The 26940-nt window shown below is 40.5% G+C and overlaps 1 protein-coding gene across 2 annotated transcripts in view; it reads left to right on the top strand.

The window, feature by feature from the left end:
* Positions 1–26940, top strand: part of SRGAP1 (SLIT-ROBO Rho GTPase activating protein 1) — a 284228-nt gene that overhangs the window by 134010 nt on the left and 123278 nt on the right. For both annotated transcript variants that reach the window (XM_040491526.1, XM_040491525.1), the window contains exons 2-3: positions 5037–5232; positions 9618–9780. In XM_040491526.1, coding sequence (XP_040347460.1) covers positions 5037–5232; positions 9618–9780 — 359 coding nt within the window. The remainder of the gene's footprint in view (positions 1–5036; positions 5233–9617; positions 9781–26940) is intronic.

The following is a 26940-nucleotide window of genomic DNA, read 5'->3' as shown; positions in this document are numbered from 1 at the left end:
GGGGAGAGAGGGAGGGAGAGGGAGAGGGGGAAGAAGGGGGGAGGGAGGGGGAGAGAAGTAGGGAGAGGGAGAGTGGGAGAGAAAAAGAATCTTAAGCAGGCTCCACACTCAGCGCAGAGCCTGTCAGGGGGCTCAGTCCCACAACCCTGGGATCATGACCTGAGCCGAAATCAAGACTTGGACACTCAACTGACTCAGCCACCCAGGCGTCCCTGTCTTTTTTTATATAACAGCTATAAATCACTCATCATTTAACTCACCCACTAAATGTGTACAATTCACAGTTTTTCAGTACGTTCACAGCTTTGTAACCATCACCACAGTCACTTTTAGAACATTTTCATCGTCCCAAAAAGAAACCCGCATACCCCTTAGCAGTCCCCTCCCATTTCTCCCAACTCCTCCAGCCGTAGTAACAACTCATCTGCTTTCTATGCATTACTCTGTTCTGGACATGTCATAATGCAGTTTCCCTTCATGACTAGTTTCATTCACTAAGGTTATATTTTCAAGGCTCATCTATGTTGTAGCGTGAATCGCTACTCCATTCCTTTGTATGGCTGAGTAACCTTCTATACCTAGACCACATTTTGTTCATCTGTTCAACAGCTGCTGGACATGTAGGTTGTTCCACTTTTCAGCTATTATAAACATTTGTATATAAGTTTTTGTGTTCTCATTTTTTCTTGGGTATGTACCTAGATAGGAGTGAGTTTGCTACATGTGTGTTAACTCTGTGTTTAACCTTAGGAGGACCTGCCAGATTGTTTTCCAAAGTAGCTGTGCTGTTTTACATTCCTCCCAGCAGTGAATGAGGGTTCTGTTTTCTCCACATCCTTGTCAACACTTATTATCTGTCTTTTTTATTATAACTATCCAAGCAGGTATGAAGTGGTGTTTGCCCCTTCTTGACAGCTGATGATGTTGAGCCACTTTTCATCTGCTGCTGGCCATTCGTAGATCATCTGTGGAGAAAATGTCTGTTGAGATCCTCTGCCCATTTTAAAAATTGGATTATTTGTGTTTTTATGAACGACTTGTAAGAGTTCTTTATTCTAGATACAGGTTCCTTCTTAGATACATAATTTGCAAATATTTCTCCATTCTATGTGTTGTCCTCCCACTTTCTTAGTGGTTATAGCTGTATACCTTGTAATGTACGTATCCTTCAGGGCATTATGTCTTGTAGGCTCTTCCATCGTCTGGGTCAGCTCCTCTTTCCATAGCTTCATGGTGCGTTTCTCCATTATAGCACAGAGCATAGTGTGTTCATACTATCAACTTAGGATCTGTATTTCCTACTGGAATGAGTTGTGTCTTAGAAATCCTCCTAACTCCAGTTAGACCCTGCCTAACACAAAATAGGAGCTTGATGAACTAAATTAAAATGGAGCCGGGGCGCCTGGGTGGCGCAGTCGGTTAAGCGTCCGACTTCAGCCAGGTCACGATCTCGCGGTCCGTGAGTTCGAGCCCCGCGTCGGGCTCTGAGCCATCAGCCCAGAGTCCGACTTCAGCCAGGTCACGATCTCGCGGTCCGTGAGTTCGAGCCCCGCGTCAGGCTCTGAGCTGATGGCTCAGAGCCTGGAGCCTGTTTCCGATTCTGTGTCTCCCTCTCTCTCTGCCCCTCCCCCGTTCATGCTCTGTCTCTCTCTGTCCCAAAAATAAATAAACGTTGAAAAAAAAAATTTTTTTTAATGGAGCTTGAATCTCAAAAAAAAAAAAAAAAAAAGATCCCAATTAAAAACAAAAAAAAAAAAAAAAAAAACTAATAGAAGGAGTTCTGAAAGATTGTCTTTAAAGCATCTGCAGGTGGGTAGGAAGCTGTAATCCCTCCTACAGAAATAAGACTCAAACTTTTTCTAGAAATCAGTCTTTAATGTGATACTTTCACTGGTTCCAGCCCTAATGATTCTTTGGTACCTCCAATGACAGCTACATCCTATGGGTATGGGACCTGTGGTCCCATTGCAAGGATTGATATGGTATGTATGGGGCACAGTGCATCAGTGGCTTCTTTGATATGTTCTGAGCTGTGGACCAAAATGTATAGGACTATTTTATTCATTTATTTAAAATTCTTTTAAATTCATCAGTGCCATGTAATGTTAGATCACATCTAGTGAGGTCACGTGAATAAAGCCATACCACATGTACTGGGAAGTGACCTACTCTAACATCGTGCTACATTGTGGCTCGGGTATGGTGTAAGGAACCCAAAGGTTTTCCCTTTCTAGTAAGACATGTCTTATGGTAGTGCTTGTATATGATCTTTTTTTGTGATCTTTTCCTCATTTGTCTCCACCTTGTCTGAAGTAAAGAGGTAATCAAACAAATTCTCCTCCAGATTTTAGAGCATATTTTATTTTCTCAAAACCATACCTTAGGTTCTGTCCCTTCACATTTTCCTTATTGAAAATGCTGCTAGTGTCCTGTTTTGAAGGGGAAATTACTGATGATACGAAATAACTGTTACTCCCAGCAAAAAGAGGATGAGGTTTTTAACTGTTTAAATTTTTTTTTTCAACGTTTATTTATTTTTGGGACAGAGAGAGACAGAGCATGAATGGGGGAGGGGCAGAGAGAGAGGGAGACACAGAATCGGAAACAGGCTCCGAGCCATCAGCCCAGAGCCTGACGCGGGGCTCGAACTCACGGAGCATGAGATCGTGACCTGGCTGAAGTCGGACGCTTAACTGACTGCGCCACCCAGGCGCCCCGGTTTTTAACTGTTTAAATACAGTCCTCCTTCTCAAAATTCCCTGGCCCTTGATTTTAAACCCTGAAAGAAGCATGCAAGAGAAAATCTAAGAATGGGGCTGAAGAAGGAACCCCTGAGAATATTTGTGTAGTTCTCTTGAGATCTGTACTCTCAGCCACTTTTCTTTCTTTTTATTTGGCACCAAAGCAGCTTAAAGGGGGAGGGGGAACCCTAGTTGACAGCCTAAGACGATTGATTTATTTTCTCTTAGCACAGCAAGATGTGCTAAAATTACCAAATCTTAAAAAGGCTTACTGAGATTCCTGAATGAGAAATCCCCCCACCCTTGATTTCTTTTTTCTTCATGAGACAAAAATAGTTCTATATTTGTGGGGGAAAGAGCTTGGCAGACACAGTGATTATAATACTGTATTGAAAAACACTTACTTTGATTGACTAAAAAAAAGATGCTGTTCATGGTAGTTAAAAGCCGGTGATCATGTTTTCACTCTGGTGTTCACCGCACTTCTATGAGATTAATAACAGGATCCTGCAATCTAGAGGTGGAGAAACCAAGGAAGGACACTTAAGAAATGCTTCCTATGGGACACCTGGGTAGCCTAGTCGGTTAAGCATCAGACTCTTGATTTCAGCTCAGGTCATGGTCTCACAGTTTGTGAGTTCAAGCCCTGTGTCAGGCTCTGTGCTGATGGTGTAGAGCCTGCTTGGGATTCCCTCCCTCCCTCTCTCTGCTTTCTCTCTCATAATAAAGAAGAAACTGAAAAAAAGAAAAAAAGAAATGCTTCCTGTGCTTTCCCAGTCCTCCCCCTAAAGCCTCGTGGCCTAGAACATGACATTATTGAGGGCCTTGTTTCATAGTTACTGTATCTTTTTTGCCAGGATAAAGTATTTAATCTCCTTAAACCTCAGTTTCTTCTTTGTAAAATGAGGATAATATTCGTACCTACTTTAATAGGGTGTATAATAGTGTTTGATTATTGGTAGCCATTATTGAGTTGAGCAAGTTTCCTGACTCCCCATTCAGAACTTGACCGGCCTGCTGATTAAACTTGAGCTTGATTAAACATGGCCAAATGTATGTACACATATTGGGAGCTCAGTTTCTCGCTGTTGAAGAAGGATAAATTAGAAAGGGATTGAGGAGGTGTTATTTGGATCTTTCTTTCTTTTCTTTCTTTTCTTTCTTTTCTTTCTTCCCTTTCTTTCTTGTAATCTCTACACCCGGTGTGTGGCTCAGACTCCCAACCCCATGATCAAGAGCTGCATGCTCCGCCAACTGGGCCAGCCAGGCGCCCCGGACATATTTCTATATCCTACTACATTTATCTTTCCCAAAGAGAGGGCTTTTAGGGAATACTCACTGACTCTGGGAAAGATGAAATAAAGTTTTCCAGTATGAGTTTTCTTGTCTGGAGGTTAGCGCTGGGTCTCTCAGACAAAAGCAAGTCAGAGTTACTGCTGTATCTCATTTTCCAAAACACACAGGTTCCTTTGTTACAGTCATTTACCGATAGTTTTGCATGACACACGTTTGCTTTTGTGTGTGTGGTTTATTTCCCCTAAATCAGTAAAAGACTAACCTTCACCTTCCTAATGTATTCAAAATCATCAAAGGATTCTTTTCAGGATTATATGTGTCAATAGAACTGTTAGTTTGAACAATGTGTAAAAACTGAAGGCCAAGTGAAGAGCTTTTGATGTTGGAACAGAATAATCAAGTGGAATCTGAGGATCCCATTTATGAACGGATTATTTGAATATAGAAAGAAATTATTTTTAGGCAGGGCATCCCTATAAACCCAGAAGCTGTGAGTTTCACAAACTAGAAATTCATGCACTAAATAAAAATTACCAGATGACAGTGTCTGTATGTGTCTAGCAACTGGCACATATGTGGTGGTTCAGAAGTCTGGAAGGAATGATGCTCACATCTTTGCCATTCAAACTTGAAAGGGATAGTTGAGGTAAAGTGCTGTCGAAAAAATTACAATGTACTTAGCTACCCAAAGATGTCACAGGTTACGAATTGTTGTCTTAAAAACCTTAATTTATTTCCCCTCATGACTCCATGCATGTTTGTGGCATTGCAGATGTAACCCATATTTGCACCCTCATTTATTACATTCTTTCCTGGGACTTGGCTCATTCTTTTAAAGGGTCAACAGATTGTGTAAAGAACCGATCTGGACCCAGCAGTCTCCTAAAGGTCCGATACAGAGCTAAACATAAAATAGGATTTGTTACTTTTGTCTTGCACGTACCTGCACACCTCAGTAGTTTTCACAAAATCGCCAAATGGATTCTCTTCTTTCCTTAGAAATCCGAGCTCAGCTGGTAGAACAGCAAAAATGCCTGGAGCAGCAAACAGAGATGCGGGTTCAGCTTCTCCAGGACCTGCAGGATTTCTTCCGGAAAAAAGCTGAAATTGAGACGGAATATTCCCGGAACTTAGAGAAGTTAGCTGAAAGGTTCATGGCAAAAACAAGAAGCACCAAGGATCATCAGCAGTACAAGTAAGAGAGACTTGACTCACATGCATTTTTCCAAGGTGATAGCCTACCATCTTACCACCTTTCTTGGTTTTGGAATGTTCCATCTTTGGTGGATAAGCTGTTGATTGGCGTATCCCCACCGATGAAAGCAACTCTCCGCATTTATAATTTGTGGGCACCAGTGTATCGCATTTTTAAAGTATTCTCTTGACATTTTCTTCTTTGCAGTAAATATATATTTGTGGATAACTTTATATATAGGAAGAAAAGGTGTGTGTTTATGAAATTCCTGCTTACAGAAGAGTGGGAGTTGGTCTCTACCCCAGGAAGATATTTCAGCGGGCACATTTACAACGGCTGCTTCTTCAAGCAAAGACCTCAAGATTTCTGTAGTGATTTTGTATGAAAATAAGCAATAAGGGGTGCTTACGTTTAGCTCCCCACACCTCAGTCGCATTTGTGATCACTACAGTTGAGACTGACTTAAAGGAAGCGTTTTTGGTAAACTGCTTAGGACCAAGTGTAATTAAACCTTGAATTAATTGTACTTCATTTGTTTAAAAAATACCGACAGATTTTATGATGATGAAATTTACTCTGTAATTTAGCTCCTAGAGACAGAGAAAGAGCAGTAGTCAACTTTACGAGAGTATATAAGTACTGCGACAGCGTAAGTGCAGGATGCCATGGACAGACCCGATGGAAATCCATTTATAGTGGAGGTGGGGAAGGGAAGGCCAAAGAAAGATCCTGGCAGAAGTGATATGTAAGTGAAGACATGCAGGACTAGTTGGCAAATCGAGGGGACCAGAGCAAGGTGTTCCAGGCAAGGGGAATATCCTGTATCAGGGAGCAGAAGGGAAGGAGGCGTGTAGGGCAGTTTTGTCGAACAGAAGGAGTCCAGTGGGAGTGAGTAGTGAGGTGGTGAGCTCTGTGGCTACAGGTGTAAATTTCACCAGCTCCAGGAGGCCTGTAGGTCACACTGGACAGTTTGAACTTTGTCCTGAGTGCATGAGAAGCATTTGGAGAGTTTTAGTTAGAAGGGTGAACCAACTCAGGCCTCATTTTTAAATGATGACTAAGACCATGGATAGAACTGTGGACTGGAAGAAGCCATCGTAGAGGGAGGGAGACCACGTAGGGGGCACTCACAGTAATGGAGTGAGCTAGCAATGCGGCAGGGAGAAAGAAATAGGCTTTTGTCTCGGAGATATTTAAAAGGGAGCACAGTCTGTCTTTCTTGGAAAAATAGTAGACTAGGCAATCTGAAAAGTATTTCTGCTGTAAAACTCCCAGAAATGCTGATTAAAATATAATGGGCATCACTGTAAATGTGTAACTGAACTCATAGGGAAGGAAGGGAAATTTCCAGGGGCCAAAAAAGGAAGAGGGGACTGTAAACTCAAGGGAACAGTTATAGCTGCCCTTAAGTCCCATGTGGGGCAGAGGATGAAGCATGTGCAAGGTAAAGAGGTGGAATGGAAGACCTCCCATCACCAACCCTATCGTATTGCCCCCAGCCTAAAATCCAGACCAGCAGAACTGTCTCTGTACATTGGTGAAACAGAAAATCTCCTATCCCCTTGCAGAAACACGGAGTGCAGTCTGCTCAGGCTGAGCTCCAGACTGGAGGGGGATGTAGAGAAGCCTGTCTTTGTCTTCACTGTTGGCTTTGCAGCACAATCTTGATAGGGAATGCTTTTATTTTTTTTAATTTTTTAATATTTTTGATGGCTAACCTCTAGTGTTGGCCCAGTGTAGAAATAAATCTTAGGATTCCCAGGGTGGACAAATGTCAAATGTACTTGACCGAGACTAGAGTTGGAAAGGAGGCTGGAGCCAGTACTGAATTCACATGTATAGTAACTGTCCCTTTGTAAAGTGATTACAAATAAGAAGACAGCCCATTCATCCATTCAGTAAATATTTTTGAATGTCTTCTGTGTTCCGCACTTGGTAATCGGTTGTGAACTGAAAACCTGTATGGGCCCATGCGCCTCAGTCTGATCTCTTAGTGGTTCAGCTGCCCCTTTTTTCTTTCTCTTGGTTTGTTCAGATGGTTTTTTGTCAAGAGGTAAACAGTGGAATTTTCTTTGACTTGAGCTTATTGAATTTGGGACTGAAGATAAGTCTACAGAAGGGCCAAACCAGGAGTAGGAAGAAAATCAAAGACAGACTTTATGAAAGCCTTAGACAGACCTGGTTTGAATACTGGCTTTCCTATGTGACTTGGGTCAAGTTGTTTAACCTTTCTGAGCCTTGGCTTCCTAACTTGTGAAATGAGATTTTATGAACATTAAATGAGAAACATGACGAAGTCCTTGATGAGATTGATAGCCCTCATGAGTTATGCACTCAGTGTCCCTTCTCCTCCTCACCAAACAAATGTTAAATCTTTGGCAGTTCTCAGCTTTGGGATGCTCATTGTGTAGAACAGCCCTTCACTTAAATTTACCACTGACAGATGACCAAGGCTTAGTTAGATCAGCCTTCTTGAACTCAGAGACTCTGATACTGGTTATGGTCTTCAGAAAATCAGTGTGCCTCACTAAGCTTCACCTCTCTCACTGATAGAGTAGATACAAAGAATTTCTGCCTTAAACTGTAGTGGTAAGGATTACGTAGAGTTAATGTGTGTAAAATCTTTAGACCAGCCACTAGATAAAAATAGCTAACTTTGTATAGCACTTACTATGGATCTAAGGCATTCTAGTAAGCATTAAAAGCTATATATTAACTGAAATCAACCCCATAATAATCTTACTAGTACTGTTATTTTACCCACTCTACAAATGAAGTTACAGAGGCGTAGAGAAGTTTAGATAATTTGGCCAAGATCACATAGCTAGTAAGTAGTTCTGGGACTTGAACTTGGACAGTATAGATCCACATTCGATGCTCTTGTGTAGTATTTCTTCTAGGAGGTACTCAGTAAAGGACAGCTGCTATTATTGTTATTGTATATTATTGTCACTTACTATTAAGGCAATAATATATGCTTATTCAGCGAGTGAAATAACATTTATTTGATGCTTACCTGGGCAGGGCACTCAGGATGCAAAAATGTAGGAAACATTCTCAAAGTAGGAAATGTTCTCAGAGAATTTATGGGTTACTTCAGCATAAAGGATATACATAAAAGTTAATGTATTAATGTAACATGTATCTCTTAGGCTGACTAGATAGAGAATGTCAGTAGAAGGGCTCCTGTTGTCTGCCATAGAAGCAATGCTCCTTGCTTGATGGCTTTGATTTAAAAAAAAAAAAAAAAAAAAAAAGTTTTTCAAGGTTGGGGGGGTATTTCTAGTGTGACAGGAGGCTTTTCTAGTTGGTACCAATGCTAGGGCCCTAGAACAGAGGATTTTCCCCCTACAACTGTTCCTACTTCCATCTGAGACTTCCCCTTCCTTCCAGAGAGGATTTTGATTTGATTCAGTGTCAAATCTTGAATTGGAGGAACTTGGAGGCGGAAAGAGTTGACTTTATGATTTCTTTCCTAATTTAATGAATATTCAGAGTCATAAGTGAGTGTGAATAAGATAACATGTCCATTACAAATGGCACCAGTGCCCCTGAGTGGGATAAGCATTCCTGTGCCTTTTTTGTCATTTTTCAGTTAGACTTAAAATAGAAAGGAAGAAAGAAAAGCATTGTCCTTTTTTTCAAGGCCAGTTGGTTACTGTTTTGTTTGGAGGTTTCCTTTAAGATTTTTTTTACAAGTCATATTTTGTGGTTTATAGTCACGTTTAGCTTTATTCTCTAGAATAAAACAAGGTGTAGTTACAAATCTGAACTAGTTTAATGACAGGTCACAAGGCAGTAAACCTCTTGGTTCTGTTCATGGGCCTTCAGACAATGCTATAAAGCTGTGATTCCCAGGAACACTTCTTGGGAAGCTGGAGTTTATAGATCAGGGGATTAATAACTCATCCTCAAACGTGTGTCCCATGGAAAGTGTACCTAGCCAGCTCTCTTTTCCAGCAGCAGACTGAACATTCAAGGCAGACTTTGTAAGCAGTGGCAAACCACAGTCTGTCTGTGAGACAGTAGTCAATAGATTTTTATGTAAATATCAACTACTTTCTTCAATGGGGGTGTTTAAGGCTGAAAGCCTGCCTGAGTACTGTGTGTATTAGGGTCCCTGGCCCTTGTCAGGAGTGTGGGTTTTGACTGGTGTTCTGGTCCAAGGTTTTCTTTCCAAGCCTAGGCAATTGCTGGCTTTCTGCCATCACGGCCTGGAAGGCTGATACGCTGGCTCTTGAGTAGCCGCTATGAGCAATGCCCGGAATAGGAAGAATAGCGACAATACCCATCTGTCGGGGTTCCTGGTTTGCCTTGCTGACTTCCCTCAGCTGGTTGGGGCAGCTTTGAAATTGAAGGTAATTCTGTTTTTCTTCACTTCTCAGGAAAGACCAGAACTTGTTGTCTCCAGTGAACTGCTGGTATTTGCTTCTGAACCAAGTGAGAAGAGAAAGCAAGGACCATGCCACTCTGAGTGACATCTATCTGAACAACGTGATTATGCGATTCATGCAGATAAGTGAGGATTCCACCAGGATGTTTAAAAAGGTACATTCCGTCACTCCTGCCATAATGTGCTTTCTCGTGAGCGCGACTGAGAAGGAGTCTAGTGTCTTCATTACTCCATGGTACTCTGTTAAGTTTTAGCTACAAAAATAAAAGAAAATTTTAAAGACACAGAACCAAAAGTTTAACCTGAGCAGGCCTGCTCGTCGAGTTGTAAATCACTGAATCTGTGACCTGCACAATATGAGCAAAATTTTGAAATGAGATGTACGTGCAGACTGTAAACTGTACCTCTGTCCTTAGGAACGCATCGCCTGCAGTTAGGAAAAAATAGACCAGGAAGGACAAGCCTTCAATTCTGTGTTTTGGGCTCACACATGATCAGACACTTGTGAAGAACAAGATAACCAGATGTGCTGGTCTCTTGGAAAGATGTTACTGTGATTTTTTTTCTTTTTCTTGCTCTCACCAGACTAGCAGCCGAGGCTGTGAGAGGGTGACCATGAAGAAAATTCCACTGGGCACAAAAAACTCAGTCGTCTCTTACATGCCAGAGAGCTTCCTCCATCCCAAATCCATTTTAAAAATAGGAGCTGGGCTTTTAAACCTTCTTATCGTTGTTACTCCTCTCAGCCAGCTCTCGGTAATTTTATTTTTGTTGAGAACAATAACAAAATTGGACCATATCCTGTGTAGAGAACGCAGCTACTCTCCCAATGAGAGGAGCTTTTAGTGTTTATATTTATAGGACATCGGTTCTCCCCACCTCTCCTCAGCTTTGTGCTAGTGGTATTTGATGCCTGTACCAATATCGGTACTCTATTCGGCAAGCAAGTATTAGTTTCAGAAAGGGGGGGAAAAGAACCCCCTTGTAGATTAATGACATATTTATGTTTCAAAGGGACCCTTGAAAACAAAGATGTAGTGTTAGGCAGGCCAGCTGGAAAACCTCTTAGCCATGTTTGATGTATCCACATTAGGTTCCATTTCTGACCTAGAAATGGAATTTAGCAGACCCCGGGTCCTCTTCTGCTCTGTGAAATAGGGGGAAGAAAATGTTTCAAACAAAGGAGGACCTTAAAAAAATCTTGGAAGAACATATTAAGAAGAGAACAGGGAGAGAAATACCCGATGTGTCTTAAAAAAAAAAAAAAAAAATAGAGATCTGAAAAATAGTTTAGATGGAGCCATGAAAGTAAAATAATTTTCTCAGATGTCGGCTGTTTCAGCCGAGGCCTCATTTAGTTCACTGGGTTGTTGTTGTTTTGGTTTGGTTTGGTTTGGTTTTGGTTTGGTTTTTTTGAGCATCTACTCTGGGGAGGAGATGGTGTTAGGTCTTGGAAAGGCTGCATAGAGGAAGAAAAAACAGTCCTCCTGCTCAAGAAGGTCCCATTCTATCCAGATTTAGATGGTGCTGTATGATGTTTCCAGTCACAGGAAGGCTGGCAACCATTCAGCTAGGGTGTCTGGGGCCAGCACCCCAGCTGAATTCATTTATCTGTCTATTTGACAAAATATCTTTAAAAGGCCTAAGGAAGCAGAGTTAAAAGACACATCCCTGCCTGCGTGGAACTCATTACAGTAATTAACAGTCACCCCGCTAGAGGGACGCACAACCTGCTGTGAGAGCTTGAAGCTGGAGATCTTCACCTTACTGGGGGGTCAGGAAATTCTCCACAGAGGAGGGAGTACTTGGAGTGAGACCTGTTGGGGAAGGAGGTGTCCATCGAGCAGGCAAAGACAGCTGTCCCACGGAAAGCAGTCACGTGACACGTTCAGGGAAAGGAAAGCGTTCGATGTCACTGGGCCGGGTTGTAAGTAACTGTTAACCGTCGTTACTATTACAGGTATCCAGTGCTGCCTTTCTCAACCAAATGTAGCACACTACCCACCCCACCTTTCCATGCATATTATTACTAGAGAAAGAAAGTGCAAGAGGCAGAGAGCAAAAGGGAGAGATTGGAACTTACTGAGAAGCCAGATCAGCCCGCTGGGACACATTTGTCAGCTAAAGGAACAGGAAGCTTAAACCCTACCTATCAAGTCCAGAGAACTTTAGGTCCCTTTAGATTAGAAAGCAAGACTAGTCTTTTCTGCACCCTCCCCCACCTGTTTTTTCTTTTTTGATTATCAAACCTTTCTCTTCGGTCCAGCTCTTCTTCCATTATTGTGGTACCAGCAGCATATTTTCTATCAGAATGGAAAGAAATCATCAGAGCCAGCCTGAAGTGACCTTTAGAACTATTATGGAGTCTTTAGTGAGCACAATGCTTGTCTTTCTTGGGAGAAGATTTTGAGACTTCTTCATTTTTCAAAAATACCCCCAAGTCTGTATGGGGATCCCGAGAGATACCGGGTGCCTGACAGGTTCAGCCTCTTACAAAGCTGTATTGTATTCAGTTTAGCCAGTGGTAGAAAATCCTTGTACCCAGACTGTTCTGTCAAATAGAGCTGGGAGCGGGTAATTCTAGGAATGTTTTTGTGCCCAACTGAACATAATAATCATGAAGACACTTATAAGAATATCTAATTCCATACATGGGTATAGACAACAACTTTAAAACTTAAATTTTAGATCAGAACCAGTAGTAGTTTTCTACAGGTAGAAAAAGTGAAGCTTTTTTAAAACAACAGTACCAAATTATTCAAATATTGATTATTTAGATTTAGGCCTTAGAACTATAAACGAATCCTGTTGGTGAGAATAACAGTGATTCATCTTTTAGGCTCTGAAATCTGGTATTTTGGGTATGAGTCTTGGCTTTGTCACGGTCGGTAGCTGTGTGGACTTGGGAATAATTGTAAACCTTTTAGGCCTCACTTTCTGCATCTGTAAAGTCAATATTTAACATTTTATTTTAGATAATTGTATGGAGGATTCATGAGTCATCCATGAAAAGCCACTTAGCCCAGTTGTCTGGACTTAAGAAGTCCTAGGTAATTTTTAGCTATTATCTTTATTATTGTCTGTATTGTAAACACTTATTCTGTACCGTTGTACTAAATGTTTCCTCAAGCCAGTATACTAAGTATGTCCTTATTTAAGGGGAGTACATATATGGCACAACTGTGATAAACACATCTAAACCATTGGATTGGCATATCACTTATTATGAAGTTCTAAACCATATTTGTAAGCACACTCCAGGGAAATGTCCTCCCAGTGTCCTTGCTTGTAGTCAAATTAAAATTTTGGTTCTCACATTTCAACGGTTAGTGGGAAATCAGGGAATAACCCAAGGAATACCTGTGTCAGCCAACCCCCACCCCCCCGCCCCGTGCCTCTGAGGTCCCTCACAGCTATTTCACATGGAAAGTCATAACTTTGAGGCTTCACTGATTTCTTCATTCATTCATTCAACAATAAAAGGTGCTCAATTCCAGACCCTCTGTTAGATATGGACAGGGTAGGACTCTGCTTTTACTCTGTGAGCTCCTGCTTTACCTAGGTCAGGAATTGGAGCCTCCTCGTACACATGGGTTTGTTTCATTATCAGTCCTTATTTCTTTCCCAAAGAACAAGAGGTGGTCAGGTATTTCTTGCCCCGTTCTGGAGCTCTGCCTCCCGAAGTGATTGAGACCTTGCCTTCTTCTTGCCATTATTCGTGCCGAAAGAGAGTGTCCTGCATCGGGCTTCGGGCTGCAGCCAGAAAATGTGCAGTTCATATGCTACACGTAAAAATGTAATTAACGTCAGCAGTCATAATTTCAGGAAACAACAAAGCCAGCTTGCCGCAATCACTTTATTTAAGTACCTTATCACATGATCTAATTTCCCAATTTTAAGAATGTTGATAGAAGTGTGTCGTTTAGAGGGAGCACAGCAAAATGGTAGCAGTTGCATATGCTGAATTATCTTTGTGTGTTTTAAATTATCTTCAAGGCTATCATTTCCCCTTGGATTATTTTCAGATTATTAATGTTTTTATCCTCCCTTGCTTTGCATAAATATGCATTCAGGTTTGCTTATTTCTTCACCAATAAATGACATTCGTACACTACCACTTAGGGAACTTTGTGCACCGAGCATGGTGCTCGGTGTTTTTCACACATTAGCTCATGCATCGTTGCAGCTGCCCAGTTAACAGGTATTATAATTCACATTTCAGGGAGGAGGAAATAAAACACTCAGAGATATAAATTTTACAGCCAGGCTAGCGGAGACGTATTTTGTCTTTGCCTATATGTCTTAGCTCATAGTTACAATGACTCTGTTGGTGTTCTTCCTTGGTAACTGGAGATGTTACTCGTTGCATAGGTCAGACACTTCTTAGAATGGGACATTGTGGTCTTGGCTCTCCATTTCTTCTGAAAATCCTGAAGAATGACAATTCTGGATGAGGCAGCAAAATCTGTCAGTCATCCAGCTATAGGTGGGGATTCAAAGCAGCAGAGACTAGTCGGAGGCCAATGAGAATTACTCCACTTTGGCATAAATGCCAGAGGTTATCAGATTCAGACTGGGAATTATCCCAGTTTTGACATTATTGATTGTGTGGCCCAATCTGAAAGGAATCAGAAAAATTTCACATTCTTAGTGAAATTTGGAATCATTTTTGTTTGTGATTAAGGCCAGTCATACTCTACTTACATACCCCAGCATGAAAAGAGAGAAAACAAAATCATTTCTTAGGAGGAAAAAATGTGTTTTCATTTAGACCATGGAAAACATTCAGAGGCTTTAATGTAAATTAAGAAAAGATACTAGTCTACTACAGATCTCTAACACTCTAACCTTGTTTTAAAAAATCTGGGGGCGCCTGGGTGGCACGGTCGGTTAAGCGTCCGACTTCAGCCAGGTCACGATCTTGCGGTCCGTGAGTTCGAGCCCCGCGTCAGGCTCTGGGCTGATGGCTCGGAGCCTGGAGCCTGTTTCCGATTCTGTGTCTCCCTCTCTCTCTGCCCCTCCCCCGTTCATGCTCTGTCTCTCTCTGTCCCAAAAATAAATAAAATGTTGAAAAAAAAATTTTTTTTTAAATCTGAAAACAACCAATCTATGAAAGAGAAAGAATCTATTCCTTTTTGAATATAAAAATACATATTCATTGTAAAAATTCAGAAAACATTAAAAAACAGAACTAATTCTCCATGTGAACACCACCTGTGGTTAGTATCTTGGGCTGTATCTTTTCAGTATTTGTATGTATAAACATATTTATGTAATATACAAACATACGTAAATGTTATTTTACAAAATTGAGATTTTGTTGCATGTAGCTTGTGAACCTGCCCTTTTCATGTAAAATTTGTTAGCATTTCCCATGTGTGGAAATAATCTTTTAAAACAGGATACTTCGTGCCCACATCATGTTTTCACCATCTGCATGGACATGTTCTTTTCCTGTTGTTGGACATTTAAAGCTTTCACGCATCTATTTTTTCCTTATGCTATATTCCTTGAAGTAGAATGATTAGGTCAGAGAGTGGTATTAGAATGTCATGCTTTGGGTGAAATTTTTATCTTTTGCCTTTCTGGAGCAAAGATGGTCATGGTTGTGATTTACCGATGAGTAATTCATTTTCTGAAAAATAAATTGCCTATTTTATTAACAGAGAGCCACCACATGTAATTTAGTATGCTGATGCAATAGTAGTAAATAATATAACAAGAGGAACTTTTTCCAGAGCCTTTCAGTGCAGTGTAGCAGAAGAATTAAATGGTATGCTGGTGGCATCAGGGGACAGTTTAATTATTGATGGGACCTGGATAAGTAAGTAGAATAGTTCAAGCTAACACTACTATCTGGTTCTCTTGAGCTTTATTGACCCTATGGCTAGCTGATTTTTCTGGAAATAAGTCAACATTAAAACCTTTTCAATGATGCGATTTTCTGAAATATTTTAGAAAATGCTTTGGATTTGTATTTATAAGTTGCTGATCAATGTGGCTAGTGCTGAATAAATAGCGGTTGTTGGTACTGCTGTTACTGACGTTTTGCCTTAATTACTTGGTGACAAAAGGACATGTGTCCTGGCTGTAAACTTAGCAGGTGAGTTACTAGATAAGAGTATTCACCATCAGTTCAGAAGCTTTCTTAAAGATTGTTAAAGAGGACACTAACCAAGTGTATATGTGTGTCTCCTTGGAAAATGATGTAATTAGAAACCTGATGGGAGCTAAGTTGGGACATTTTGTCATGCAGCATGGTGTGGTGGTACTGACACTCTCATGTTAGCGGTTGAACCCATAATTACATTCAAAACAGTTGTTGACAACACTTGAAACTTATTCGTGGTTAAAAAAACTGGCTGACTCGGTTGAGCACGAGGCTCTTGATCTCAGGATTGTGAGTTTGAGCTCCACATAGGATGTAGAGATTACTTCAAACTTAAAAAAAAAAAACTTAAAAAAATGGAAGTGTATGAACCAAAATTATTTTAAATGAACATCTCTAAGTTACTTTTTTCCCTCCCGTTGGCTTATCTGTGATTTCTGATTTTTGTACGATGAACATATTTTGTAAGACACAGAAGAAAAGAATTATTTATTATAAACTAAAACCTTAAAGAAACTTGGCCCAGAGTATACCAGTGTCCATAGTAAAAAAAAAAAAAAGGGGGGGGGGTCTACAAACAGTAACTAATTCTGCTCCAAATGCTGTTTGTTAATGGAGAATTGGCCTGTGCTCCAGGTAGACTTGAAAACTGTGCTTTGAACATAAAAATTCGGATGGTTAAGATGAAAAGACAGGAACTCAGAGAATTTCTGAGCAAGATAACAGCTTGCACACGGGTTCTAAGTGTCTTACCTGCCAAGTTATCTTTGAAATGACTAATCAAATATATAAAGAGGAAAAACTGGAACAATCCTTTTAACTTCAAGCAGATCTCATTACTCCCTTCCTCACTCTCTCATCTCCCTTGTTACTCTGAGTAAAAGTCTGCACCCCCACCTCTTTTCTCTTGCTATATTTTTCTCTGTAGCACTTCTCTCTTTCTGACATACTCTATATTTACTTAATATGTATTCACTTTGTTTCCCCTCAGTTAAAATTAAAAAAAAATCTTTTTAATGTTTATTAATTTTTGAGACAGAGTGTGAGTGGGGAGGAGCAGAGAGGGGGCGCAGAGGGAAACAAGAATCCAAAGCAGGCTCCAAGCTCTAAGCTGTCAGCACAGAGCCCGACGCAGGACTTGAACTCACGACCTGAATCAAAGTTGGACGCTTAACCAACTGAGCCACCCAGGCACCCCTCCCCTCAATTTAAATGTAAGTTCCTGAGGGAAGTGTCCTTGTATCATTCATTGAAATACTAACACGTACTAGATGCTCAGTTAATGTTTATTGAGGGAGTAGATAATGAATATTTACATTTATGTTAGAAACCAGAGGTGAATGTCACCTACATAACAGAAATTTCAAGACATTTCAAAAAGATCCAGTATTGACAGCTGGATTTAAGTAGCACTATTATGTGCAATCTACTTCCCAGGAGTGAGAACTCAGAGGAAAATCAGTCATGGGAAGTTTGTGGCAGAGTGGAAATAAGCAAAGTACCAGCTTTCTGGTTAGATGACTGAAAAGGGTTTCCCAAAGAACCAAAAAGGACCAGGGAGATTATAGACGGGTGAAGATTAAAAAAAACTCATAAAGTTTTCTCTTTTTGTTTTTTAAGATTTTATTTTTAAATAATCTCTACACCAAACATGGGGCTCGAACTCACAACCCCACTGTCAAGAGGTCCCATGCTTCACCAACTGGGCCAGCCAGGTGCCCCCTATAAAGTTCCTTATCAACTCCTCAGTTCATCTCTGAGCTGAATAGGCTTGAGTCTGATTTTGAGGAGTATACCTACCAAAGATTTTGAAAACTGAGCTAAGGGATAGAACACTGCCTGGATTCCAGACTGAACTTTGGATGATGAATGTACAGGACAGATCCAAATAGTGTTACAAAGATGTTTGAAAAAGACCTGATGTTGAAACCACAACCATGAAGGCTGGTCAGAATTTGCATCCTGAATTGAACCAGGTTGATGTCTTGATAAAACAACAATATCAGTATTTTGCATGTGGTTTAAACAAGACTCCAAATCTCATAATATCATATTCAAAATATCCAGAATACAATCTAAAATTACTCAGCATATAAAGAACCATGAAAACTTCAATTCACATGGGAAAAGACCATCAACAGATGATTCTGAATTGATGCAAATGTTGGAATTACCTACCAAACATTTTTAAAGCAACCATGATAAAAATGTGCCAAGAAGTAAGAACAAACACTCTTGAAGTGAAGGGAAAGATAGGAAGTAACCAAAATAAAAAAACTCACTGAATGGGTTCAATAGCAGAATGGAAATAACATAGGGAAAAGTCAGATTAATTTCTGTTAATCTTGAAGACTGATTTATAGAAGTTGTCCAATCTGAACAACAAAGAAAAATTTGAAATAGAAAATGATCATTGCCTCATGGACCTTTGGGACAATACCAAAAGTCTGACAGCTGTATCAGTAGACAGCACAGTCCCTGAAGGAGAGGAGAAAAGAGTTTGTGCAGAGAAAATATTTGAAAAAACAATTGCAAGAAAACTTCCCAAACATGGCAAATGAGATAAACCTACATATTCAAGAAGCTTAGCAAAATCCAAACTGGATGAATCTTTTGTTTGTTTGTTTGTTTTGGTTTTGGAGGAGGGGGAGAGAGGGAGGGGCAGAGAGAGAGGGAGGCACAGAATCCAAAGCAGGCTCCAGGCCCTGAGCTGTCAGCACAGAGCCCAACGGGGTGCTTGAACCCACAATCATGACCTGAGCTGAAGTCGGACACTTAAACAACTGAGCCCCGCAAGTGCCCCAAAACTGGATGAATCTTTAGAAGTCAATACACAGATGCATCATAATCAGATTGAAAACCAGCAAAATTCTAGGAAGCAGCCAGGGTAAAAATGATACCTTACTTATTGGAGAACAAGAATTGGATGATTGGATTTCTTTCTGCATTAAATGCCAGTAGCACCTTACCAGTTGTGACAGCCAAAAATGTATTCGGATATTAACAGATGTCCCTGGTCAGAGAGAATTGGCCCAAGTAGAAAACACTTGATTCTTACTGAGTCCTCCATTCTCCCAAACACTTTTTTTGTTGTTGTTTAAAGAAATGTGTAATTTGATTTTTCAATTACAGGGTTTACAACTCTTAATTAAATTAACATGGAGTAAGTCAAAAGACACCCAGCCTCTCACCTCCCATAAAGAAGGATAAAAAATACCATTCAGTACCAGGTTTGTTTAGGTTCATTTATTTATAAAAGATCAGCACTTAATAAAACCCATCTTCAAAGAGCTGCAGACACTGAATCCATACCATTCTCCTCATCCAAGGAGGAAATTGCAGCCTTAAGAAAAGAACTGATGAGGAGAGAACATTCCTACCATATGTCGAGGTGTCTGCAGTTGAGATCAACGAAGTCTAAAGCAACCTGAAAACCGTATTCTGGTTGCTAGCCAGGCCTTCTTACCATTTGAAGACTGTATTTAATTTCACATGGTAGGATTCTAAAAGATTTCTAGCAGCTGCAAGAAATGCCATATTGGGGGGTATTGCACATAGAGTAAATATTTGAATTAAGAAACACTTGTGATACCTTGAATTATAGCAACCCAAAAATACGCACTTGCAAACAGATACTGACTGTGGCTGTCAGATCGATTTCATTGCTTTTAAAATCTGAATCAAAGGGAGTGCCTGGGTGGCTCAGTCAGTTAAGCAGCCTACTTCAACTCAGGTCATGATCCCATGGTTCATGAGTTCAAGCCCCGTGTCGGGCTCTGTGCTGACAGCTCAAAGCCTGGAGCCTGCTTCAGATTCTGTGTCTCCCTCCTTCTCTGCCCCTCCCCTGCTTGTGCTCTCTCTCTCTGTCCCTCTCTCCCTCCCTCTCTCTCTCTCTCTCTCTCAAAAATAAACACTAAAAAATATTTAAAATCTGAAAGGAAAAAATTATTAGAAAAGTAGTTAGAGACAAGCAGATATTTTACCAACTTAAATACATTGTCAGATGAACCTTAGAAAGTTATGAAAATAATAAATTTTGACACTGAATATATGAACTATTTACATTGAAAACAACAGTAATGGTTAATAATTGATAGTAAATAAATACGTGCGCCATTTTACTTTTTAAACTTTGATAGTTTTAAGTGAACAAGACTCCTATTTGGCTTAGTGCACTGGCTTGAATAAACATGCCCACAAAAATTTCATCTCTTTAGCTCTTAAGATGGAGATTGCAGGGGTCTAATAAAATAATATTTTATTATGTGTCAAGGTCTTATAATTCCACTGAAAATAATCATAACAAATCCATTGTAACTTTCACGTTTCTTTCTCTTCATTTTTTCTGAAACTTTACTGAAATCAGCTTCCTTTTCAAAACAAAGTGGGCATTCTGTTATTCATTCAACAAACATGTATTATCATTATGTGACAGGCACAAGGGTACATTTTGAGATTACAAAAGGGAGTAAGGCCCAAATCCTCAGTACCCCAAAGGAGCTTATAACCTAATAAGGAAAGGAAGTGTAGAGATAAAAATTACGTTACAAACTAGTAACTGCTCTTACAGAGAAAGGACCTAAAACTACCATAGCACAGGGGGGATTGTAAGACATACTGCCTAGGAAAATGGGAGCGCCTGGGTGGCTCAGTTAGTTGAGCATCCAACTTCGGCTCAGGTCATGATCTCCTAGTCCATGAGTTCGAGCCCCACGTCGGGCTCTGTGCTGACAGCTCAGAGCCTGGAGCCTGCTTCAGATTCTGTGTCTGCCTCTCTTTCTGCCCCTCGCCCGCTCACGCTCTGTCTCTGTCAAAAATAAATAAACATTAAAAACAGATTAAAAGAAAATGGAGAAAGGCTCCACAGAGTCTTTGAAGTGGCATTTGATCATCGTCTTAAACTTGGGTTTTCCAGAAGAATTAGGGGAAGTGTATTCTTTTATACAGAGAGAACAGTAAAGGACAAGGTCCTGGGATTCTGATCAAGCCTAGCATGTATCTAGGAAATGGCTGTAGGGGAAGATGATGGTAGGTGGGACTCCTGGTGGCCCTGTCTACCTGTCTAACAGCAGTGAGCTGTGAAGATAGGTTAGGACCTCCTTTTTGCCTCGACCTAAAACTCCCATCAGTTATACAGATGGCCAAGGTCAGGAATGTAGTCTGTAGGATGGTGAAGCATACATAATGGGGTAACAGCTGGCTGAGATTTAGAAAGGCATATTTGGTGGGGGTGCAGGGGGTGGGAGTGCAAGAATTTTCTGTTTGAGGAATTGGTAGGTGGTCATTTAAGCAACTAAAGAAGCCAAGAGAGCTTTTTAATCAGGGATATGACATAATCAGCTTTGTTTGTTGAAAGCACTACGAAGAGTCAATTGAAATGAGAACAAACTGGTCTTAAGGAAACTAGTGAGAAAGCTATTGCATAGTAATCTGGCTGGTAATTTTTTCTGTTTCGTGAATTATGACCAGAGAGTAGTTCCATATTTCTACTGTCTTCATAAAGCTTGCATTTATATAGATTGAGAATTAACTAAATGCTTTGTGGTGGTGGTGGTTTTACAAAAGATCTGTCCTAGTCAGATTTTCTTAAGGCTTCTACTCTTTTAACTGATGCCTCTTTACCCTGTTGGAAAAGAAAAAGAATCTAACAATGATTCCAGGATTCCTGGGCTTATTGTAACCACGTAGACATGGGTTTGGACTGTCTCCACAGAACGGGGTGATTGCAAGTCACTGGGAGGTGTGTGTTACTTCTTGATAATCCTTTCAATATTTTAGCCTCCACTCCTTGAAATATAAAGAAAGAATCTCTATGGTACTACTAGCTGCAAGGCAACGATGGGGGCGTGGCAAGGAGAATGTGCTCTCATAGCCTTAAACTGTGTCATGTAAGGAATAAAGACACTGGGGATACTTAGTACAAAGAAAGTCAGCTTTCCCTAGGAGAGTAGCTGTCTTCACATATTTGAAGACCTGTCTTATAGAAGATGGTTTGCATTGTCTAGCTCTCTAAGTCTACAGGAGTTAAGACCAATTGATAAAACGTAGGTGGAGACAGGTTCCTTAATCTAAGGAGGACTATCTAGCAGTTACTACAGTCTGAAGTCAGCAAGGGGGAGCTTACAGTTAAGAGTTTTGCTTTGTTGTGGCTTTGGAATGGACTTTATCCTTCCTGCTGTAGTACCTCAAACAAAATTGAAGTATTCTAGAAAGTCTTGAAATATGTTGAAGGGACCATCTGAGACATACGGAGTTGAAAGTCAGTATGAATACACTGTTGCATCAGCATTTCAAAAAATGGAGGATGACTTCATGAAATGAAACAAGGAATGACCTTGAGCTGATAATAGCATCATGACAGAGCCTATATTCATGGAGTTCTTAGAATGTGCCAGATACTCTGTTCCGCACCTAAGAATTTAATCCTTGTAATAACCCTAAGGAGTACACAGTTGACCCTTGAACAATGTGAGGGTTGGGGTGCCAACCTCCTGCACAGTTGCAAATCTGCTTATACCTTCTGACTCCCCTAAAACTTAACTACTAACAGGGGCACCTGGCTCTGACTCTTAATTTTGGCTCAGGTCATGATCTCACAGTTTGGGAATTCAAGCCCCGCATAGGGCTCTGCGGTGATGTTGTGGAGCCTGCTTTGGGATTCTCTGGCTCTGTCTCTGCCCCTCCCTCCCTCTCTCTCTCTCTCTCTCTCAAATAAGAAATTAAAAAAAAAAAAAAAAAAACTATTGTCTACTGTTGACCAGAAGCCTTACTGATAACATAAACAATTAATACATATGTTATATGTATTATATACTGTATTCTTACAATAAAGTGAGCTAGAGAAAAAATACTACTTAAAAAGTCATAAGGGGTGCCTGGGTGGTTCAGTCGGTTGAGCTTCCGACTTTGGCTCAAGTCATGACCTCGTGATTTCGAGCCCCACATCAGGTTCACTGCTGTCAGCACAGAGCCTGCTTCAGTTCCTCCTTTGCCCATTTTATTCTTTCAAAAATAAATATTTTAAAAAATAAGTCACGTGGAAAAGAAAATGCACTTGCTGTACCATACTGATTTTTAACAAACCCTGCGTGTAGGTGGACCCGGGTAGCTTAAACCCATGTTGTTCAAGAGTCAACTGGATATTGTAATATTCTCCATTGTACAGATGAGCAAACAGTTCAGAGAAGTAAAAGGTATTAATAGGGGAGAGAGAGAATCCCAAGAAGGCTTCCGCACTTAGTGCGGAACCTGGCCCACGGCTCAGTCCCACAACCCTGGAATCATGACCTGAGCTGAAATCAGGAAGCAGGCACTCAACCGACTAAGCCACCCAAGCAGCCCTGATTTATGATTTAGGTTAAATTCTTGAAGATTGATTAGTTTATTAAATTTTGAGTTTGCTTCAAGAGCTGTATATAGAGATTTTACTTGGTTTAGATTGTTTGACTAAGCATAAGTCAGATTGGATTGAAATTGTGTTTATCTGTCTCGCTCAACTGTAAGGCTGTGTTTCTAACCTTGGCACTTAGAAGGCACTCATAAAAACTCATAGAATGAATGAGTGAGTACAAGAATGATTGAACTTTTTATTAGTATCAGAGAATCTCGACCTTTTGCTTACTAATTCAATAGATTACTTATAAATGAGCAAATCTACTTAATTGATTTATTTTTGTAAATAGTCTGGATTTTTCTTACCACAGTGCTATTAAGACTAAGATCATGGGTTCTCTACACAGTGTGGTCTAGTTTTCTTCACCACAGAATATGCTCATAACCTGGCCAACTGTGTCATAGACATAAGCCTTTGGTCACACAGAGAGGCAGTGTGGCTTAGGATCCCTGCACACCATATTTGCCATAGGAGAGAAAGACAGTTGGCTTCAGTGAGAAATTTGTAGACTCATGTTCATGTACTATAGGATATCTGTTATTATGCTAACAATAAGAAATGTTAATAAAGTTTGAGTTAGTAAATTTTTGTAAAGCAGCATATTGAAAAATGGTCTGGAGGGGCACCTGGGTGGTTTAGTCAGTTGAGCGTCCAGCTTCGGCTCAGGTCATGATCCTGTGGTTCCTGAGTTCAAGCCCCACCCACATCGGGCTCTGTGCTGACAGCTCAGAGCCTGGAGCCTGCTTTCGGATTGTATGTCTCCCTCTCTCTCTGCCCCTCTCCCCGCTCATTCTGTCTGTCTGTCTGTCTCTCTCTCTCTCTCTGTCTCTCTCTCTCTCTGTCCCTGTCTCTCTCTCAAAGATAAACATTTTTAAAAAGAAAAAATGGCCTGGAAGTACATTTCTTACATTTTAAAAAAGTTAATTACATTCTGAACCAAACTTTCATAACACATTCTGATTTTAATTGGGTGGGTTTGTTTATATCAGCTACTGAGGACTTATGCCTGAGTGATTATTCATTTAGTGACACTGAAAAGGTATGTCTAATTTATCACCATTTTGAGTAGAGAAATAACCCTAGCACGAAAAACTGTGTTTCTTGAAGAGTTAAGGAAATGCAAGCTGAAAATGAAAATAGTTGTCACATCTCTTTTATTCCCTGTAGGATTTTATTTTATTTTATTTTTTTTAATTTTTTTTTCAAACGTTTATTTATTTTTGGGACAGAGAGAGACAGAGCATGAACGGGGGAGGGGCAGAGAGAGAGGGAGACACAGAATCGGAAACAGGCTCCAGGCTCTGAGCCATCAGCCCAGAGCCCGACGCGGGGCTCGAACTCACAGACCGCGAGATCGTGACCTGGCTGAAGTCGGACGCTTAACCGACTGCGCCACCCAGGCGCCCCTCCCTGTAGGATTTTAAATTTCAGTCTTGGGTTACTTCACATGTCTGTTCTGGTGCGTTTATACCTGGGAGGTTATAAGTGACTTTGGTATACATGACTTGGCATCTTCCAATTTTTTTTAATGTTTTTATTTATTTTTGAGAGAACGCAAGCAGGGGAGGAGCAGAGAGGGGGGGACAGAGGATTCGAAGTGGGCTCTGGGTAGAAAGCAGCAAGCCCGATGTGGGGCCCAAACCCACGAATCATGAGATCATGACCTGAACCAAAGTTGAACCTCAACCGACTGAGCCTTCCAGGCGCCCCAACTTTGCACCTTTCAAGTTATCAGCATATGGGCTCAACATAGCAATAGCAGGCCTTTTTCACCTGGATGGCAAATGCCACATTTGCCTAGCAATTTATTAGTAAGTATTTTGGGAGATGTTCCAGATACTTCCTTTAAGATTCAGTTTTGTCATGTTCCACGATGAAGTTCTTTCTCCTGTACGTCTATGATTCTTATTTTCCCACATTTTCTAATGGCATGGAGTTTTGTCTCAGAGAACACTGATTGATTTTCTCAGGAATGAGGCTAATTCCATGCACTGATACTTAGTTGTGCATTGTCATAAATACAAAACCATGTTGCTTAATGGATAGAAGGGAATGTAGAGAAACACCATAAATGTTATCCAGAAGCTTGGTTCAGGACATTAAGACCATCCCAACTTTCTGCATTAGGTGTTTCACAGGATGCTGTTGCCTCTGTCTTCAGAGTTTTCGTGACTCAAGAGAATCTATTATTGTAAATACATATGAACATGAGCTTTGGAAACTTAAAAGCACACATATTGTGGAAATATGGCTTGACCCTTTTAACCAAAATTTATATCTAAAACTCACCAAGCATGAGACACTAAAAACATTTAAAACCTTCTTATTAAATATTTAATCTGGTTTTCCTCTTTCTCTCTTATTCCCACTCTGACTCAGCATAAGGTCAGGATTCTGGTCATCACAATAGATTTACTTTAAAAATACCTCTGTGTGAGCCCAGAAGCCCTCTGAATTGGTCATTTAATCCAACCACATAGATCACTTGATAGATCGCTCAGTGTATTCACCTGTGGTTGTATTAATTATGCTCTTTGTGCTGCCTTTCTCTCTCTCATTTCTGGGAGTTTCCAGGGAGCAAGGCTGCAGGCCTCCAGGAATAGAGATCCTGGCCAGGGACCACACAGTGTAGTGCTGATTACAGTGCTCTGCATAGAAAGCTGTTTGGGCATGTCTGGCTCTTCCGTGAGATTTTAAGCTGTGGAGGGCAGAAGTCGTGCTTTATTCACTCAGGTCTGGGCCCATTCAAAAAATGCGTATCTAGAACCTATGGAGTGCCAGGCACCCAAGCATGTCCTGGAGCACATAGTCTCTGTTCTCAAAGAAACTCTGAGGAGAGAAAGAAATGTGATAGGTGTAATATTAGTTGGGTAGCATCAGCTTACCACTCACCATATGCCGCGTTTTGTGTTAAGTATTAATAAGGACCATTGCAATAAAACTCTTAACATAGAGAGTACTTGTGTCTCCATTTTGTCGTTGGAAAAACTGAGGTCTCACAAAATTATTTACACACAGACTATAACACGTTTGAAAATAGGCAGTTTGATTTTAGAGTATGAACTCTTAACCACTAAATTATACTGCCTGGGAGTGGTGAAAAATGTATTCTGAAATAACAGAGAAGGCGGGACGTAATTTCTTTCTTTGGGAGACAAGACAAAGTTACAAGAAAGTTTTCAAAGTAGCAGATAGGACTCTATCAGGTACAAAAAGGAAGGAGAGTCCTGGCAGAGGGGCCAGCCTGGGAAAAGTACGGGGACGTGATTGAAAGCAGGACACGTGAGGTGGCAGTTTATGGCCAGGCTGAAGGATGTAGTTTGAAATTTGTGGAAGGCGAAGTAGACTAGTTAGGCAGAGGAGGTTATGAGAAATTGAAGAATTTTGAACTCTATCCTGCAAGTACATAGCAAGCCTTTGGAAGGCTTTAATCAGAGAAAGGACATTAACTGGATTTTTTTTTTTTTTAATTCTAATGGCATGCAGAAGAATAGATCAGCCAGGATAGATTAGGATTGGTGACTTCTCCTTTAGAGAGATGAAATGAATCCTGGATGAACCCCAGATTCTGACTTGAGTGACACTGTTGCCCTGAAAGAACTATAAATTCATCAGAACCTTTTTAGAAAATAATATTCTCGTATGTATCAAGAGGCTTAGAAGTGTCAATACTTTTATCCTACTGATTTCATGTCTGGGAATTGATCTTAAGGAAACAATGTAAAATGCAAGCTATGCCCTTAGACCAGCATTTGTGATAATAGTTCAGAGTGCTTAAAGCAGATTGGTGAAATTGAATGAATAAGTAAATAA

This window comes from Herpailurus yagouaroundi, unplaced genomic scaffold (genome assembly GCF_014898765.1).
Source record: "Herpailurus yagouaroundi ecotype Mexico unplaced genomic scaffold, PumYag 182, whole genome shotgun sequence".
Taxonomy (NCBI): Eukaryota; Metazoa; Chordata; class Mammalia; order Carnivora; family Felidae; genus Herpailurus; species Herpailurus yagouaroundi.
This window is presented reverse-complemented; position numbering and strand designations above follow the sequence as displayed.